The sequence below is a fragment of the Dreissena polymorpha genome, chromosome 8, assembly GCF_020536995.1.
Source record: "Dreissena polymorpha isolate Duluth1 chromosome 8, UMN_Dpol_1.0, whole genome shotgun sequence".
Lineage (NCBI taxonomy): Eukaryota > Metazoa > Mollusca > Bivalvia > Myida > Dreissenidae > Dreissena > Dreissena polymorpha.
In genome coordinates, this window is record NC_068362.1 from 35,547,718 (window position 1) to 35,568,697 (window position 20,980).

The 20,980-nt window shown below is 34.0% G+C and overlaps 1 protein-coding gene and 1 non-coding gene across 4 annotated transcripts in view; both read left to right on the top strand.

Moving 5' to 3' along the window:
• The window catches only part of LOC127842006 (uncharacterized), a 28,692-nt gene extending 8,515 nt beyond the window's left edge, over positions 1-20,177 (top strand). Inside the window, exons 1-8 of one of the 3 annotated variants that reach the window (XM_052371305.1) lie at positions 9,383-9,491; positions 9,953-10,172; positions 10,691-10,763; positions 11,022-11,066; positions 11,874-12,134; positions 19,013-19,291; positions 19,580-19,759; positions 20,091-20,177. In XM_052371305.1, coding sequence (XP_052227265.1) covers positions 9,466-9,491; positions 9,953-10,172; positions 10,691-10,763; positions 11,022-11,066; positions 11,874-12,134; positions 19,013-19,291; positions 19,580-19,759; positions 20,091-20,110 — 1,104 coding nt within the window. In that variant the 5' untranslated portion in view covers positions 9,383-9,465 and the 3' untranslated portion in view covers positions 20,111-20,177. Of the gene's footprint in view, positions 1-9,382; positions 9,492-9,952; positions 10,173-10,690; positions 10,764-11,021; positions 11,067-11,873; positions 12,135-19,012; positions 19,292-19,579; positions 19,760-20,090 lie in introns of those variants that run through there. The other 2 variants (XM_052371303.1, XM_052371301.1) reach the window with 2 other exon arrangements.
• Trnai-aau (transfer RNA isoleucine (anticodon AAU)) lies at positions 14,041-14,113 on the top strand. Its single transcript has one exon. It is a non-coding gene; the product is annotated as a tRNA-Ile (tRNA).
• Positions 20,178-20,980: the final 803 nt, after the last annotated feature.

The window sequence follows — 20,980 nt, forward strand, 5'->3', positions numbered from 1 at the left end:
TGTAACACGAACAAATTAAAGTTGTTATGATACACCGTTGTATTCATAGTGGCAGATTGTATTTATCAGTCTTTTAATGTTTTAATATTATTGACCTCAGTCATCATTCCATCGAGCAATAACTTAATTATTAAGCACTCTTAATTATTTCAATATGTTGTCCTTTTAATTATAAAGCTTGATTGGTGCGTGCGTATAACTTTGTAACACTGTACAATTAAAGTTTTGAAACGGGTAGCATATTAGTGAGACTGCCGTGTTTGCATATGTTCATTTACTTATTCAAAATACCGGATGTCGTAAGTACGCAATCCGTTAATCAAATTATGATCTTTGATGCACATACATGTATATCCATTGACAAAAGAGACACGGTTACATATAACTGTACACCTTGAGTTCACTTAAAGAGGGTCTTATACGACGAACTTTGCGGCTTAAATGAAGAACACGAAACAATAAGGCACTTCATGCAATTCAATTAAGGCTGTTCGTTGATAAGACAAGACGTTCTTATCGAAGGCCTTGCTTTAAGCTTTGCAATACGAGACTAACAACATGTTGTATAAAGTGAATCGAGTTAGATTAAATATTCAGTAATTAAATGTTTCCAGTATTTGAATGTACGAGTTTCTAAGTGAATCACGTGTTCTTGTACGTAAAGCCCGGGTGCGTTAAGCAGGGGTGTATACAAACACTATTCTTTCTGCAAGGGCTTTGTCTCATTAAACGTGTATATTACATAACAGGCAATAAACATGTAGTTCAACATAAAATGCATGTTATAACAAAGCTTTTTAAAAACATAGATTTTTAAAGTTTACACACGGAAGCTTGATAACAAATTTAATTGATTTCGATTATTTAATTATTAATTTGACGTTATTTCAACATTTATTGTATAGATAAAAACATAAATATACCGTTTGCCCGATATGAACAGTTTATACTAAAAGATAATATTTGGAGCAATGTTACAAATTAGCGAACCCTTCTTGTCTGCCGTGTTTAATGTCGTTCCGGCTTTACCAGAGATCACATGCAACGATGGTTGTTGGCAGTTGTAGTATTTTCCACGGCTGTAGAGGGCGATTATAAATGCCTTAGCTCGTACCAAAACGTGGCGAGGACTCTTGAACAGCCAACGAATACGTCCAACGTAAACGGATACATGTACACAACTGACTGCAGAGCGTACTTTGACATACCCGGGCTTGACGAAGCCTATGCCGCTGTTGGCAACGAAAATAAGGTACGGAGATTATGTATTTCCTGAATGATTAGCTTTTCATATAAAACATTATTATTTTTATTTTTAAAGTTATATAAGTTTATGCAAAGATACTTAAATGTGTATTTTCTAAACATACACTGTATACATAAGGACAGTTTATATAACTAAAACAGTTGCATACATTTTAGAAAGTAAATACTGATGCTGCACATTTTGCATTGACGAACCAACATGTCCATTAATACAAATTATGTTATAAGCGTGGTCTACGGTTCAATAGCCACGGCCAATATATACAGACCATGTGGAAACTAAAACTGATCTTTAACACAATTTTTTAATTACTGTCTTCCTTATACATAAGAAAGGAGTTATTCTATCGGAAATCAACATTATGGGGTTGTTTTAAGTTTAGTTTAAACTAACTGACTTTAGCACTATTGAATTGAAAGCCTTATACTTATTTGAAACGCTCTTGAGTCCGTTTCTTGGGACTAGAACCAGTACTTTTCCGTCTATTGGGGAAATCTCAAGAACGCTCCCGCAGTGTGGATCGAATCCCTGATCTTCGGATCGCTGGGCGGACACCCTATCAACTGCACCACTGCAACCTCGATTTTAAAGTTTACAACATTAATGTTATGAACATTCTTTTACAACCTTGCGCATATGGAGTATTTACACATTCATAGTACACTATATATTGTCGCGATCATTCCAGTATGGGTACATCAGAAGAACATCGGACACCCTAATCCAGACGTGTCTCGGAACTATTCCTCAAGGACAGCTTGGTAATATATGCTGTCAAATATGCATATTTTAGCTAAATTACAATATAATAATTTGTATAACTGTATTGTTGTGCCAACTTATATAGTTTGTGTTGATAGCAGGCATTGGCGTTGCTTCTTGTTGAACATGTAATCATATTAAATCATGTAAAAGTAAAAAGCATAAAACCTGAACAGACTGCGAGTTAGTTGCAGGCTGTTCTGGTTTTATGTTGTTTGCACATCGCCATTTTTACTAGGCTTCTGAGTGGGAAATGGTACATTGATGCATGTATTCTCATGTGACAGGGAATGATGAAAAATAAACTATTCATTTATATATTTAAGAACATCTACACATACATTGAGGGCGTACAACCACTCTTGTTCAGTGTTGTGTTTAATGTCTATAAACGTTTTCGATTATACTGCATACTTCATCAAACATGGAATTATCATATATTTATATATTTGCACACGTAACAAGTTATTGCAATACTATGCATCTGTTTTCATAGTATTGGCCATTGCTCGTTTATATTATTTGGTTTTATGTTCTGAAAAGTTGTCTGATGTATGTATTTTATCGGTAATTATACCGCTGTGAAATGCAACCACAACACAGTAATACTACTTTAATTGTGCTTCATCTTATACACTTCTAAAGAGTGTTTATTATTTAACATATACTGAGAACACCACTAGCCCTCTCTTCGACGGCATGATGTTTCCCGTTTCCAAAAATCTTGGGTCTTAAATTTTCCAAAAATATTGATTGTATTTCACCGCACATGTTTAGTGTTGTTTAAATGCTGCAATACTTATGCATATGCATCGTTCTCTATATTTGATAACCCAAATTTTTATACATTTATTACGAGAAAATTCAAATACGTTTATTCAAAATGTAAAATGAATATGTGCTGCAAGCACGACTATGGAAATCATTGGTTTTTACGAATTATTTAAATAACTACAACCACGATGACTACAACTTCACGTTCAACTACCAGTAAGTATAAGTAGCAACACTAATGCAGACAAAACTAGTTTAAAAGTATGTTTTACACAATGTATCAGCTAATACTCGTTGATTGGTGTGTGATTTCCTACTGTAAAAATAATTACGAAACATACACTAATTATACATGTATTCAGTAAAAAAATATATATATTTAAGTATATATACAAATAGTCTCCTCCCTACTGCATGTTCGGTTGTTATCAAAAACCTACAGTCGTTATAGTATGAGCAGTCTTATAGTATCCTGACTTAATATTATTATATTGCAATTCATATTGGACATAATAAGTGCTGTCTTATATGAATAATTTCAGCAACTACGACGCAAACTCCTTCAACTTCACCTGTTGTGACTACAAGTAAGTATAAATGGTTATAGTCATGCAAACCCGATGTATGAAACCTATGTGTTACATAATGAATCGGCTTTTGCTCTTTCATTGATAGATGTTTTCGCACCTGGTAAAGAATATTGACACGTAAAGAAAGCTTACACTTATTTTATGCACATCTATAAAACAACTGCGGGAGTGCACACAATTAATTGCTGGGTTTATACAATGTTTATCCACGTATCGTACTAAACATAAGAATATAATACAAAACTGACAACGGCTTTACACACATTGTAAAACATCGAAATCGGAATGAAATCAAAATGAAAATATTGCTTTATACGATTTTGTTTAGATTCTCCAACACCTATGCCTACAACTACAACTGAAGCGACTACAAAGTAATATATGTAGAATATATAATGCAGACACAGTATATAAACACTCTCTATTATCTCCTCAGTTGTCGTATATTTAAGCATTCGGAAAAAGAATAATAACGCATACACCGTGTATATGCTATTTTTAAGCACATCTGCAGTTCGAATGTTTCAATGTTTCCCTGTGTTTATTTAATGTTTCTTCATTTATTGGATTATATATTATAATCAAAGCCATATTTTGCCTGTTTGGTCTTAATATTGACCATTGTGTTTTTTTTTTAAATAAATATTTGTATGAAATGAAAATTACCATTACACATATACTTATTTCCACAACTAATTAACCAAGAACGCATCTACAGCTAATAATGATTTGTATAAAATAAACTGAGTAAACACTAGCCTTCTCCAAGACATCGTGTTTCTTCCTTTATCATCTCAATTGAATATCCAGCAAGTCCCATGTGCTAATCATATTTAGCGATATCACACGTAATTGGTTTATTAATCACATTGAACGTGTGCTAGTTTAGGTATATGACATGTAAACTAAGCATTATTTAAACCCAACGCGGGATAGTGGAGATTTACGACCATTTTACATTAATTATATAATATGCAATCGCCAATGCGTTGTCCTTACAATGGTTGTGTTTAATTGCTCTTTAATAATTACATACTCTCAGAAAACATTAAATACAATGTTATATGTCTGCTTTTAGCAAATACCGCCACCACGACACATCTGACAGATCCGTCGAAACATACAAACCACCACACACTTCGCTACCAGCAAGTACAGCAACTAGAATTACTACAGCACATAGGCTTACTTCAATCTCTACAACTACACCGATGTCAACGACATCCACTTCAACTAAAACTACACCAACGATCAATTCAGCTACATCTACTATGCGCACAATCGCTACACAAGCTACCGATATAACAACAACGCCAATGTCAACCACCACAACGAGACGAACAACACAGACAACAAGAAACACAGTGCCGTCTACAATCACTACAACCCCAATTGCTACGAGGACTACTACGCTAACGACTTTGTCAACAACCTTTCTTCAAACAACACGTATGCCACTTCAGCCGATGATTTTAATATTTATTGTTGAATGTGGTTTCAGTTGTACATATATATTCTGACTTAAATGCAATCTAGAGTAAGTTAAAGGCATCTTAAAAACTGAATGACATGTATGGACTTTTCAATATTGCTCGCACGCAAAATCTCTTATAAACGACGAAATATGTTAATAAGTACACGTCCATTTGTTGCATTGTTTCAGGAGGAAATTGCATATTATCAGGGTTCCACGGGGAATGATTAAAATATTGCATAATCACAAACCAATATTGTACACATTTGTTTCCTTGTCAAACGATATTATATTGTAACATCAATATATTACTGAGTTATTGTTCAAAAGGCAATACCACCAACTATTTTTAACTGTAAATATTTGACTGTCAACAGCTTAACTTAAAATAGCATTGATATCAACAGCGCTGGTACATACGTGTTGATATGATTGTATTGTTAAAGCTATAGTTACACGTTTGTAAACATTACAAAAATGTATACACATTTGAATACAAGCTGTGTGTGCATTTTTCAGACTTGTCAAACCAGGCATATTGTACTTTTCTGCTTCATACTTCCAACACTCGATATGTGACGAACAACAGAATGTTCTGCTACGAATACGTAAAACAGGTACATTTCTTGGGAATAGGCGCGATACGACTGCAGAAACGGTAGTGGGAATCTTTGTAAAATTGAGAGCGGCGCTACGAATGACTTCATTTACAATTTCATTGGGAGCATTGAATATTATCATCCAATCTGAATCGGGCTTCACGAACGGATAATTGAAGAAGTCTGGATGTGGGACACTGGTTTGGATAGTTAAAATAAACCATTTATGTGTACTTTTCACAATATGATTTACCGTTTTGAGTGTAATGTTTAAATTTGAAATTTGGATGTTCTCAAAATATATCTAATGATAATATATTATTTCTGAGTTTATTTTAGACATAACATAAGCGCATTAAAGGGCATGTTGTCAAAAACCTTTTCAATAATGACAAATATAAGCTAAATGGTAAAAGATTATCGGTTTATCGATGATAATAAATAGCAGTTTTTAAACTACGACCGCTATTTTTCACCAAATTTATCAGGCACTCCGCTGAGCAAAACAAAGTATGCCAACTGGGTTCCGACACGCTTCATTGATAAATACTATGTAACAGATGACTGCTGCGTCCTTGTTTGGAGTCGCCGAGGCCAATGGGGTGACGTAGATTGCGATGGGAGAAGTTACAAGTTCACTTCAAAGGCATACATATGCCAGTTCAGTAAGCATGACTTGTAATTATTTTTTCGATACAGGATCCCATATCGTAAATATAGCATTTCATGTGATCTTAAGAGGTATCAATACATGGGATCATTTATTAATATTTTTAGTAATTATGATTTCATTTCAGAAATACCAGCCACGTCATAACTGATTGATGCCAAGCATTGATATGTGAAGTATTTCTGAAAAAAAAATGTGGCGTTTTCAGATAACCATTTACATTACATGTTCCTAATAGTTATATTGACCCTTAAATAAGAGGACTATCTGTTTGAGCATGCAGGCCAGGTTTGCATTCGGAAAAAATCAACAATTTAACTTATTATCTACGAATGAAAATACGATTTGAAGCCTGTTGAATAAAAAAAGCAGGCGTACGTATTATGTAGTTGCTGTGATAATAAACTACACATTACTGAATTTAAATGTAAAACATGAATGATTAGCTTGTGTTTCCTACGTATATGTACTTTTAAGATAAGTGTTTACTTACACTAATACTTAATTTATGCTAGTGGTATTTCAAAAAGTCATTTTAATTCAAATACTGTGTCAATATCCTATATTCACGACAACAGTAGCAAGCGGTCACCATTTATACATTACTACGTGCAAATACGCCAAAGGATTGACGCCAGAAACACGGTGTTACCGCTGTCAGCTGGCACAGTCATGTCAGGCAACCACGGTCAAACATCTAACTACGAAAATAAAACAGCATGCGGTTTTTCAATTGGTTGCATACTTTGATCCAGTCCCGTCGATATTGCAGGTTTATTATGATCGGGACTCAACATTATTAAAAACAGGTTGTTTATACAGCAAGCTGTTTGCTGATTGTTTTTAGAACCAATCGCAACAAAAAAGCAAATGATCACAAAGAGGACTTTCTGTACATCGCAAGATTGGTGCACGTCGCATTTGCGGTTATTTTGTGTTTAATTTGGTTGCGGAAATTTTACCCCACTGTTCTCTTGCCTTGTAATGTTGTTGATGCATTACAATTCATCATATTGAATCATAGAAGTGAACGCCGCTTGTTATGCAAGCTTTGATTATAAATCTAACATTATATCCACAGTGTTTGTAGCATTGGCTGTTTGTTGATATGCATGATTTTCTCAAACCAATTAGGTTTGTTTCAAACACTAGAAGATTATCTTAGGCTTTCCTTACTTCGTTTGCAATAATACGTTTTTGTTTTTGTTTAAACGCTTAGATAAGTTTTTTTCACAATGTAAGCCCGTGTCGTTCAATCTTCGATCGATGTTAAAATTCAAGCCATTAATCATATGCAAAACTATAGCTTAATACAACAAACGCTCACAATGGTAGCCGCGTACACAATAAAATGCTGCTCTTCTATTGAGACCCGAATGATGAATATTAGGTATTGTCCATTTCTAACTTCGTTTGTGACATAAAAATAGAAGGACGTACCTGGAATTGTTTTTATAGTTTTTGAAATATGGAAAGCGATACATTGTTTATATTTGACATGTTTGAATTGACGTTCCAATATTGCAACAATATTGGGTACCGATGTCAGACCCTACATCTGTTGCTTCATACGCACATTAACATGCACTCGAATAGCCTGACATACTTAAACTAAATTGTAGAAGATGTTCTAAATGGAATACACTGTTTTATTAGTGTAAACATATTTATGTTAGCTCGATTGCCTCGAAAGCCTATGGCTTATTTGAAACGCTTTCGAGTCCGTTGTCTTGAACAAGAACCAGTACATGGTTTTTAAATGGAAGATCTAAAGAACTCTCCCACCGTGGGGATTGAATCTGTGGCCTCTCGGTTGCTAGGCGGACATCATGTCACCTACAAAGCGGCGGCAATGTTTTATTTGCGAACGAACATTCTGTTTCAGTGAAAGTCAAATAGAAATCGCAATATTTTCAAATTGCATCGGGCAAAAAGTATTCGTTACTTTTATGACAAATTAACATGCTCACAAACTATTATTCAATCGAAACAATACCCACCTAACATTGAGTTTGAATTACGCACATATTGAGTCGCAAACGTTTTTGTGAGGTGATTAAGCACACACATTATCGACGTCACATACATCAAACGTAAGATTTCTTTTCACTAAGTATTTTACAATAAAAAGTAAATGTGTCGGCCTCTTCATAGGAAAAATAAGAATGCCATTCGCGTTATTTGCAAATTATATTTTCACTTGTGGCTAGGATAATTGGGGAAACATGTATTGAGTGTTTTAACCTTCAAAAAATACAACGACATCAACAAATATCTTCCAATTCGCAGAACCGTTAAAATGAATAGAGATCGATCTATTAATACTATTCCTAATTCAATATTGCAGCAGGAACATTGAGAAACGTGCCCATACGAGATGGCATGCTTCCAACTCAAAAGTTAAATACTAAACAGGTTTCCCCACCTGTTTTATTATTAAGAATGCTATCGAGTTATATATTCGCCAGCGTGTTGAGAAGAATGATGAAACAGTAAGTCTTACATTGGTCTCGTTATGATCCTGTTGTTTGCCTTACCGCAAACACGTTACACCGTCGAGTATCAATGCTTTTTATGTGAAGAACAAATGTGGTCAATAATTTTGGTTAGTTATAAATATTTCACTCAGTCAAGGTGTCTCATTACCATTATTAAAAGGATTCATTAATAAACACACATTAGTATAGACGTAGATAAGAGATATTTTGCAGTAGACAGTGTTTTTGTCCTAAACGAACGTTTACAAAATTTACTTTGCCTGCACGTCCAATAGAGACCCGTAGACCCCATTAAACTGTAACACGAACAACAGTTGTGATACACAGTTGCATCCATATTGGCAAATTGTATTTCTCATTCTGTAAATTACGTATTATTGTTGACTTCAGTAATCGCTTTGTAGTTGGTCGTGATACGATCAGGGCAATAACTTGATTATTAAGCACTCTTAACTATTACACTATGTTGTCATTTAAATTATAAAGCGTGATGTTTGCGTGTGTATAATTATGTTACATAATACAAAAACAGTTTTGATGCGGGTGGCATATTAAGTGAGATTGCCGTGTGTGCATATGTCCATTTACTTATTTAAAATACCGGATGTCGTAAGTACGTCATCCGTTCATTTAATTAATGATCGTTGATGCACATACATTCATATGACAAAAGATACACAGTCAAATATAACTAAGACTTACTGTGTGATTTAAATGAAGAAAAAGAAACACTTAACCACGCACTGCGCTACAATTTAGGTTCTTCTAAGATAAGACATGACATTCTTATCGAAGGCCTTGCTTTAAGCATTGCAATACGAGACGCACAACATGGGATATAAAGTGAATCAAGTAAGGTAATATATTCAGTCATAGAATATTTCCAGTATTTGAATGTACGAGTTTCTCTGTGAATAACGTGTTCGTGTACGTAAAGCACGTGCACGTAAAGCAGGGATGAATACAAATATTATTCCTTCTTTATGAGCTTTGTTTCATAAAACGTGTATATTATATAACCGACAGTTAACGTGTTATTCAACAAAAAAATGCATGTTATAACAAAGCTATTTCAAAACATTGATTTTGAAATTTTACAAACAGACGCTTGATAACAAAAATTAGGGCATTTATTTCGATTACATCGTATTTAATCATTTTGTTGACGTTATGTCAACAATTATCGTATTGATAAATACAAGCAATATACGTTTGACCAATATGAAATGTGTAAACAGAAGAAAATTATTTGAAGCAATGTTACAAATTAACGAACCGTTCTTGTGTCCCGTTATAAATGTCGTTTCGGCTTTACCAGAGATCGCATGCAACAATGGTTGTTGGCAGTTGTACTGTTTTCCACGGCTATAGAGGCCGATTATAAATGCCTTTGCTCGTACCAAAACGTGACGGGGATTCTTGAGCAGCCAACGAATACGTCCAAAGTGAACGGATACATGTATACAACTGACTGCAGAGCGTACTTTGACATACCCGGGCTGGACGAAGCCTATGCCGCTGTTGGCAACGAAAATAAGGTACGGAGTTAATGCTTTTCTGAATGATTAGCTTTTGATATAAAACATTATTTCTTTATTTTTTAAGTACGCGAAACGAAGCAAAGGTACTCAAATGTGTATTTCCTAAAATACATTGTATACGTAGAGACAGTTTATATTACTAAAATATTGGCATACATTTTATTATGTTAATACTGATGCTGCACAATTTACATTAACGAAGACATGTTATACACGAACGAACATGTGAATAAATACATATAATGCTGTAAGCTTGGGCTACGGTTTAATAAACACGATCAATTTAATATACACAGTTGAAGTGCACACAACGGGGAAACTAAATCTGATGTTTTAAACAATATTGTTTAATTACTGTCTTCCTAAAACCTAAGGGACAAGTTAATTTAACGCTAATCAACATTATAATGATTTTTAAATTTACAACATAAATTTTTATGAACACTATTACAACATTGCGCATATGGACTCTTAACACATTCATAATACACCATATATTGACGCAATCATTCCAGTATGGATACATCAGAAGGACATCGGACACCCTAATCCAAACGTGTCTTGGATCTATTCCTCAAGAACAGCATGGTACTATATGCTGTCAAATATTTATATTTAGGCTTAATTACTATATAATAATTTGTACAACTGTATTTGTCTGCCAACTAATATAGTTTGTTTTGATAGCAGGCTTGGGCGCTGCTTATTGTTGAACATGAAATCATATTAAATCATTTAAACGCTAAACCCAGAGTAGATATATACGATCATTGTAATATTTTGTGATAACCAATTGGTAATATATATTATTATATATTATAATATATTATCAATACATGTTATTAGTTACTACAACGCCAGACCCTACAACTGTTCCAGCAACGACTACAAGTAAGCATATTCAGAAATAAAAAAAACAACTTCACAAACACATTCGCATGACATGATGAAGGACTAAGGAAGCCTACAATCGACATAAGTATATTCACTCATTTTGACAAGCAGTAAAAATGTGTACCACTAAAACGATTTCTCTTTGAATTTTGATACGAATTAGAACAGGAAAGTCTAATAAAAATAAACTTTGCTTTATTTGGCACCGACCTTGTATTCGATTTATCCCATCAAATTTCTTAGTTGTAAATTATTTGTTTAAAAATAGAATAGGAAAATCGAACTACACGGAAAATCCCAAAGCTTTTTTAAGCAAACATTGTTTAATTATTTTAATCGTGCCGAGCCTTATACATTACAAAAAGATCAGTAACTAACCTGTTTTTCTGTCTATCATACCTCTACGTCCCCGATTTTTAAGAAATAATGAAAAAAACACACTAAACAACTGCAGCTTTAGCGTGAAAGAACATGCATTGTGTCGTATGACGTGTTAATAATGACGTCACGAGTACGCGCACTTAATATTTGTACATTATGTTTTTTTTTTCCTTTTTGAGTTGCATTATTTGTTAAACATATATTACATCTTGGTATCAAATTGTTTGTTTCGTTGAATCTGTTTCGATTTTATTAAAATGATTACTTTATAGTTGATTCCGAGTAATATGACCATTCTCCGCCGCGCGTGACAGCTTTATTTCAGCACTGCCGAAATAGAGGAAAATTTATTCCACGGTGGTTTATTTCGACAATGCACGTCTGATGATGGGATACAAAACAATGTTATATGTCAGCTTTTAGCAACTACCGCCACCACGACACATCTGACAGATCCGTCGAAACACACAAACCACCACACCCCGCTACCAGCAAGCACAGCTACTAGAACCACTACAATACAAAGGCCTACTTTAATCTTTACAACAACAAAGATATCAACGACATTCACTTCAACTAAAACTACACCAACGATTACTTTAGCTACATCTACTATGCGCACAATCACTACACTAGCTGCCGATATAACAACAACACCAATTTCAACCACCACAAAAACTGAATGACATGTATGGACTTTTCAATATGGTCCGTACGCAAAATCTCTAATAATCGATGAAATATGTTAATACGTATACGACCATTTGTTGCATTTTTTTCAAGAGAAATAGAGGATATTCGTTCATGTCAGTGTAAGATCGATTGTTATTTCACGAGTGATCATATAAATTATATGTAAAAAAATAGTTTTCTATGATCACGAGTGAAATAACAAAAGATCTTACTCTGACATGAACCAATTTTCTTTTATGCCCCTTTTTCAAGAAAATAACCTGCTGTTTCCCTTTCTATGAAAAGTTACACTTTCTCGAAGTTTCTCCAGTGGCGCGCCTCAATACATTTCAAAGCACTAAATAACGTCACAAGTATGACGAAATGACGTCATTAAACCAGTGGAATTTCCAGTAAACTCTTTTACAATGTAAATAAACGGTGAAGTTAAGCATTAAATAAAATGAAAATGTGTTGGATTCGGTGGTATGTCGATTTTAATTCACTCGTGATCATAGAAAATATATATATATATATAATTATTTATGATAATCTAAATATAGAAAAGGAGTTCCGAAAATTTGTTCTTTTCATCGGTTTAAAATTGCTGTTATTTCACTTAAAAAATGCCATATTTTATCATTAGGTATAAAAGAAAATTGAATATTATCAGGGTAGGGTGTTCAGTCACGTGACGTCAATAGTGAGACAAAAATAGTATTGAATCGAGAGTCGATGACGCGCGATTCAGTGCTTTTTCGGGAGGATACCCTTGCTAATAAGTGCTTTCCGCGGAGATTCCGTTTTTGATTGGTTGATATTATCCAATCAAAATATTCGTTACAAAATTATCTATATGATGGTGGTCGGCCGAATTTTCTGCGATCTGCGGCTGCAGAGATGTAACATAAACAAAAACAATGTCGAGAATTTAGACTAGAAAACATGTAAATTTCTTTTTCGGCCAGGTATCATTAGAAAGGTAAACTTTTCAGGAATCGATTGCAATAGTTATTATTCCAATTGCGCTTGAAATGATCAGCGGAAGCATGGCGAAATGAGACCACTGTATGAAAATTTTCCCACCCGGCGTAATCAGTCATGGCGGACGTATGTCGTCAACGCTTTTTCAGTATTGACAATGCAACTTTATTTTCGATTTAACTGGGCCGAATCGTAACGATTTTAAATACATTTAATGCGCATACAAGTTGTAAATATCATGTCCCAAAATGTATAACTTGCCTTATTTCGACGAATATTCTCGGATTAAAAAAAATCCATTATGTAGTTTGTTTACAAACTAATAATTTATAAAGTAACTGTCAATTCTTCGAGACAAATAAAAAGGGTATGACAGATTATTGTCACTGTCAGATACTGTTCCGGATGTATGCCAGTGTGGATAAAGTGTTTTTTATTGTTGCTTGTGTGTTGATAATGTCGGTGCTACCTAATTTACTGGCAAAAAGCTTATTTTATAACCATGAAATGTAATAGAAATTTGGACATACTGAAAGTGAAAGTAGAGCTGACATGATTTCGGATAGTGTTTTAGTATAGCATAATATCAACAATCAATCTGTATTTTGACTTGCTTATATGCTGTATATTTTGCCATGCTTTCAATGTTCATTTTTCAAGAATAAAAATGTTTCTTTGCATTGATCTTTCCGTTTTTACACATGTTTCACGGTGTTTTTTCCACGTTGAATTCGGTTTGATTTTAAACTCGAGAGCTGCAAGAAGGATACACAGAATTCATACCCGGTAGGTTTGTGTTTGTTGTGTTTGTATTTTGTTCTGTTTTTTTACCTTAAATTGTTTAATAAATTAATAATCGTGAATGAAAATATTCTCATTTTTGCTGGGAAACATTTAACGTTTAAAATCTAATAAATTGATTCATGTATTATGCGGCCAGTTAACTCAGTTGGTTAGAGTGTCGTGTTAATAATGCGGAGACGTGGGTTCGACCCCCACACTGGCCAATATTACTATTCTTCATGAATGTTACATAGCGAAAATCAGGATTTTTTCTTAATTTAAATCTAAAATGAAATTTGTTTTCACTCTTGTTACTTGTACCAACAATTATGTAAATTTAAGAAAATCAAAAGATGCATTGTAGTAATTACAGTATCATCATAAAGACACTTGATTTTTTCCCCTAAAAAATAATGAAGTAACCGATTTTTTTTTCTGTTTAATTTTAATTATCGCATGAAAGTTTTACAGATGAACATTTATCAATTTTAGATTAGCCATGGCAGAAGCACAACCATGCTTCGAGGAACCTCAAAATGATAAAAATTTGACGATACAAAAACTAATGCAGTTGAGAGCGAATTGTAAAAGCGATATGGAATGTTCAAATATTCTCATAGAAAAATATAACTTCAACGCAAATAATAGGGATAGCCTAAGGAGAAAAATTTCAAAATGCTGTGAAAAGGTTAAATTACTAAAGAAGAACAAAAGTAAAAAACTGAGTCTTGGTGACTACCTATCATCTGAATTTGTGTTGACTGATAAATCAGAATCCATTGCAGGGTCATTTGAAAATGAACGACAACAAGAATTAGCTAAAAAAATCTTAAACCAAACAAAAAGTGTTGTTGAAGAAAATAGGCAAATGAAAAGAAGCTATGCAGAGCTTGAGCTTGAACATGAAAATCTTGAACATAAAGTAGATGATCTTACAATCAAATTAAATCTGGCAATTTCAGCTTTAACAAAAGCAAGTGAAGACTATCAAATTAGAGTTAATGACAATGAAGAATCAAATAAAACAATTAAAGAAAGTGAGTTGAAGTTTCAAAATCAATCAGAGACTGTAAAAAAACTAAGTGAAAAATTAATAGAAACCCAGAAAAAATTATCAAAGAGCAATTTACGAAATGTTAACAAAAAACTGAAAAGAAGGGATGAAACGGTAGATTTATTGAAAAGTAAAGTTTCTGAAATTCAATCAGAGAACAAAAAATTGAGATCTGATTTAAGTGAAAAAGAGGAGGCATTGCGTTTAGAAAATGAGACAAAATCTGAAATGAAGACTCAGAAACATCAACTGCAAAAGAGTATATCCAAATTAAGAAAACAAGTGGATCATTTGAAAGCTAGTGTAAAAGACATGAAGCAAGAACACGAAGAAAAGACTTGTAAATTTGAAAATGAAATTGATCGAAAATCTAAAGAAATAGAACAACTAAAAAATGTCTTTGATATTTTAGAGTCCGAATCAGTTCAAACTTTTTGTGAGGGCAAATATACTAATGAAGTTAGGGAATGTTGTATGTCTTTACTTACGGAATGTAATGTAAGCATGAACAAGCTGTCAGATATAATTAAAACTGTTTTGTTTACCTTTACAGGGAAAGTCCCTGAAAGACTTCCAAGTAAAGCGCTGTTAAGTTGGATGATGGCTGAAGCTAAAATGGTTGCATCGCGACAGGTAGCACAGGCCATGTTGGAGGAGTTCGATCCTTTATCAAAATCGGGCAATGTTTTACATCAAGATGCAACCACCAAGTTTCATGACCATTATGAAGGTGCCCAAGTGACATTAAAAAATGGTAAGTCATTGACCATCGGCCTTAGACAAGTAGCTGGTGGGGATGGCTTGTCATATAGTAATGTTTTTCAAGAAATGGTTTCTGACTTGTCTGAGTCCCTTGGTAAAGGTACGGAAGAAAATAGGGCTAAATTGATTTGTTCTATAAAAAGTTTTATGAGCGATCAATGCGCCACAAATAATGTGTTCAACGAAAATATTGAAACTTTGAGGAACACCCTTATTCCGGCATTTGTGCAAAATTACGACAAATTATCTGAAGATGAAAAGAAATCAATATCTGAAATGGGCCATTTTTCATGCAGGTTGCATTTGTTGGCAAATTTTGGCACGGAAGCAGACAAAGCACTGTCTAGTTTTGAACACATTGTTTGTGATGGCAAAAATCCTCATTCATTCAATAGTAATGAAAGCGGGTCTATTCGTTTAGCACGCACCGCGGCTAAAGCCTTTACCAAGAGAGGGTCAGACAAGGCAGGTGTCCATAGTTATTTTGAAACCTACATGAAGGGAAAAGATGAACGTAATCAATTAGTGACGTTTCATGGTCATAGGATTAATGTTGTATTTCATGATTGTGCTGCCGTCTACCACCATAGCAAAGATATTGAATCATTTTTAAATGATTGGCCAGACAAAAATGGTCTTTTAAAATCAGTTCATTTTGATGTTAAGGAGCCTGCATACCTTGCTGGGTGCAGAGCTATGGGCATTCTTGACAAATTAGTAACAGGCCCTTTTTGGCGCATTCTCGAACAAACTGGGTCAATACTATCACTCAATGATGACCTATTACAACTAAAAATAACTTTGACAAATTGGGCCCAGGATGGTAAAATACCATTGTCAGGTGAATCTATGTTCGATGAAAATAATGTTCCTATTATAAAGGATGAAGTATATCATTCGCTTTTTAAGGAAACAAATGATCCATCTCTTGATGCCCTGACTGTTCTAGCCTTAGAACTGTTGTGTGCTCAATTGCTCATTTTGCTTGAAAGGCAGGCCAAGACCCAACTACCTGAAGGAAAGTATCATAATCCAAATGAGTATCTAATTGAAATGGCTTCCAATGTCCCCAAAACAAATGCAATCTCTGAAAGAGATATGGCTGTCCTGGACAACTTACTTAGAGCCAAACCAGCATCATCAACTTTAACATTGGAAGCAATAGTTATGTGCACAAAAAACAAACCTTTTTCATGGCTTAGATCACTGGATGAACCAACCCGAAATGAAATTCTAAATGATGCAAGAGAAATGGCGGTATCAGTTAAGAAAACATTTCGCGAAAGAAAGGAAAAGCTCGAACTGGACATGAAATCAAAATTAAGGGCAAAACAATTGAAAGTTGAAGCTAAAGAAAATAAGGAAAAACATTCAAAAATCGAATTGAGTAGAGAGATTTCAAAATATGGAGGACCTTGGGGGTTAGAAGAGTTGGAAAATGCTCAAAACACATTGGAAAAAACTGAATTCAGAAAAGCACTTTTAATCCAAATAAAATTCCACAAGTCAGTTCTAAGGTCAAAAGGTCGAAAAGAATTATTTCAGGAGACATGTCAGAAACGTAAATATTCAGATGCAGAAATTGTAAATAATTTGAAAGAAATTTTAGAACAAAACGATATAAACGACATTGATACCGAAGAAATAAAGCCCGGTCTGTTTTACAGAGACCTAGATGAATCAAGATCGCAAATTAATGTAAAGAAGAACGAACTTACTGAAACACTGTTTAAAGCTAGAGAAAAAAGGAAACTTGATCAACAGAAAAAAACACTGCCAGAGTATATAGAAAATCCAAATAAACTAGTTGGGAGAAATATTCAACACAAATGTGTTGAAAATGGATCTGAAATGTGGTTCAATGCAAGAGTATTATCTGTGAAACAGGTGAACAAAGACACAATTAAAACAGAGTACAATGTCCAATATGAAGAGGACAAGGACAGTATCTGGTTCTTCCCTCTGTTGATAGATCTGAAAAAAGGGGACCTGATGATTATGTAGAACTATTGTGAAATGGCGAGGAGTACATGTTTCTATAGAATTTTACATCATTTCAAAAGATGTAGAATTCTATAGAAACATGTACTCCCTGCATTACATATTGCATTCATTTTATTGATCCTTTGCCTTTTGTATGTACATGTCAAAATGATCCATGAAGCAATATATTATTACACTACATAGCCTGGCCTTTCAGAAAATGTAATCATTTATATAGTTTTGTTCAAATTCTAATTTTATGTATTATCTAGCGGCCATTTTGGCGGCCATTTTGTTGATTTTTATGTTTCCTCATGTCAAAATGATCAAAGAAGTCACATCTTATTACTCTCCATAAGATGACCTTTACAAACATGTATACATTTATATAGGTATAAACTTCTTTGATCAAATTCAAATTTTATATACGAATAATGTGGCGGCGGCCATCTTGGTGGCCATTTTGTCCGCCATTTTGTTTCCAGATGTCAAAAAGAGCTATTTAAGTATTTTTTCATAATCCTCCTAGCATGACCTTTCCAAAAATGTATACAGGTTTAGTTTAAAGTGCCTGGTTCTCATCCTAATTGTTGTGTCAGTATTATTTTGCGGCCATCTTGGCAGCCATTTTGGCGGCCATTTTGTTGTCACGTGCTAAAATTAACTTAAAAGTAATTTATTAAAATGCGAAATGTCACAACCTTTCCAAAAATGTATACATTTACATAGTTTTAAAACACTTCCAGATGCCTATTTTGAGAAATGAATTAAATTTATGACATTTTATTAAAAAATGGTGCCATGTACTATATATGCTTATATAATAGAATTTGTCACACATTTTGTATAAACCCGCAGACTTTAAAGTTGCATATCTTTTAAACCGGTTATCCGATTTCAATGAAATAAAAAGTATTTTGATCTATTATCCATGTTGTTTCATTATCTAAAACAAAATATGTATTCCATTCGCTTTAAAAAAAGTGACTGAACACCCTAATCAGGGTTCCACGGGCAATGATAAAAATATTGCATAATCACAAACCAATATTGTACACATGTGTTTCCTTGTCAAACGATATTATATTGTAACAGCAATATATTAATGAGTTATTGTTTAAAAGGCAATACCACCAACTATTTTTAACTGTTAGTATTTGATTGTCAACAGCTATACTTAATATAGCATTGATATCAACAACGCTGGTACATACGTGTTGATATGATTGTATTGTTAAAGCTATAGTAACATGTTTGTAAACGTGTATGTATATATTACAAAATGTAAACACTTCTGAACACAAGCTGTGTGTGCATGTTTCAGACTTGTCAAACCAGGCATATTGTACTTCTCTGCTTCGTACCTCCAACACTCGATATGTGACAAACAACGGAATATTCTGCTACGAGTACGTTAACAGGAGCGTTTCTTGGGAAGCGGCGCGAAACGACTGCAGAAACCGTAGTGGGAATCTTTTAGAAATTGAGAGCGGCGCTACGAATGACTTCATTTACAATTTCATTGGGAACATTCAATATCTTCATCCAATCTGGATCGGGCTTCATGACCAGATAAATGAAGAAGCTTGGATGTGGGACACAGGTTCGGATAGTTGAATTAAACCATTTATGTGTACTTTTCACAATATGAATAATTGTTTTCAGTGTAGTGTTTATCTTTGAAATTCGGATTTTCAAAAAATATATCTAGTTATAATTTATTATTTTTTAATTTATTTCAGACGTAACATGCGCTCATTAAAGGGTATGTTGTCAAGAACCTTTTCAATTAAGACAAATATAAGCTAAATGGTAAAACATGGTCGGGTTATTGATGATAATAAATAGCAGTTTTTAAACTACGACCGCTATTTTTCACCAACTTTGTCAGGCATTCCGCTGACCAAAACGAAGTATACAAACTGGGTTCCGTCACGCTACGTCGATCAATATCATGCAACAGAAGACTGCTGCGTTTTTCTTTGGAATCGCCTAGGCCAATGGGATGACGTAGATTGCGATGGGAGAAGTTACAACGAGTTCACCTCTAAGGCATACATATGCCAGTTCAGTAAGCATGACTTATGCTTTGCATTGACCGTTCCAAGGCGGTGACCCCAGCTTTATTCATTTTTTGTGTTTAAGTTGGTTTGTAGTGTGCTGTATTGTGCTGTTTTGAACTGTTTTGGCAATCGGTCACTTGCCTTAAATAAAGGACCAACTAACTGTTTTTAATGAAAATTCAATACTGCTACAGCAGCTGGAGTTTCACTTCTTTATATTGTAATTATTTTCTCGTTTCAGAATCCAATATCGTACATATAACAGTTCATGTGATATTAAGAGTTATCAATACACGTGATCATTAACTATTATTTTAAGTAACTATGATTCCATTTCAGAAATACCAGCGACGCCATAACTGATTGATGCCAAACATTACAATGTGAAGCATTTCTGAAAAATAAAGTGGCGTTTTCAGATAAACATTTACATAGAAATAAATATTCCTGCTAGTTGTATATACCCTTAACTAAGGGGACTATCTGTTTTAGCATGCAGGCCAGGTTTGCATTCGAAAAATTCAACAATTTACCTTATTATCTACGAATGAAAATACGATATTAAAGCCTGTCGTTTAAAAGAAGCAGACGTACGTATTATGTAGTTGATGTGATAATACACTACACATTACTGAATTTTAATGTAAAACATGAATGACTAGCTTGTGTATCCTACGTATATGTACTTTTAAGATAATTGTTTACTTACACTAATACTACATTTATACTAGTGGTCTTTTAAAAAGGCATTTTAATTCAAATACTGTGTCAATATCCTATATTCACGACCCCAGTAGCAAGCGGTCACCATTTATACATTACTACGCGCAAATACACCAAAGGATCGACGCCACAAATACGGTGTTACCGCTGTCAGCTGGCACAATCGTGCCAGGCAACCACGGCCAGACATCTAACTACGAAGATAAAACAGCATGCGGTTTGCAATTGGTTGCATACTTTGATCCAGTCCCGTCGATATTGCAGGTTTATTATGATCGGGACTCAACATGATTAAAAACAGGTCGTTTATACAGCAAGCCGTTTGCTGATAGATTGTAGAACCTATCGCAAAAAAAGAAAATGATCACAAAGAGGACTTGCTGTACATCGCAAGATTTGTGCACGTCGCATGTGCGGTTATTTTGTGTTTATTTTGGCTGCGGAAATTCACCCAAATGTTTATTTGCCTTGTAATATTGTTAATGTATTACACGTATTAATATTGA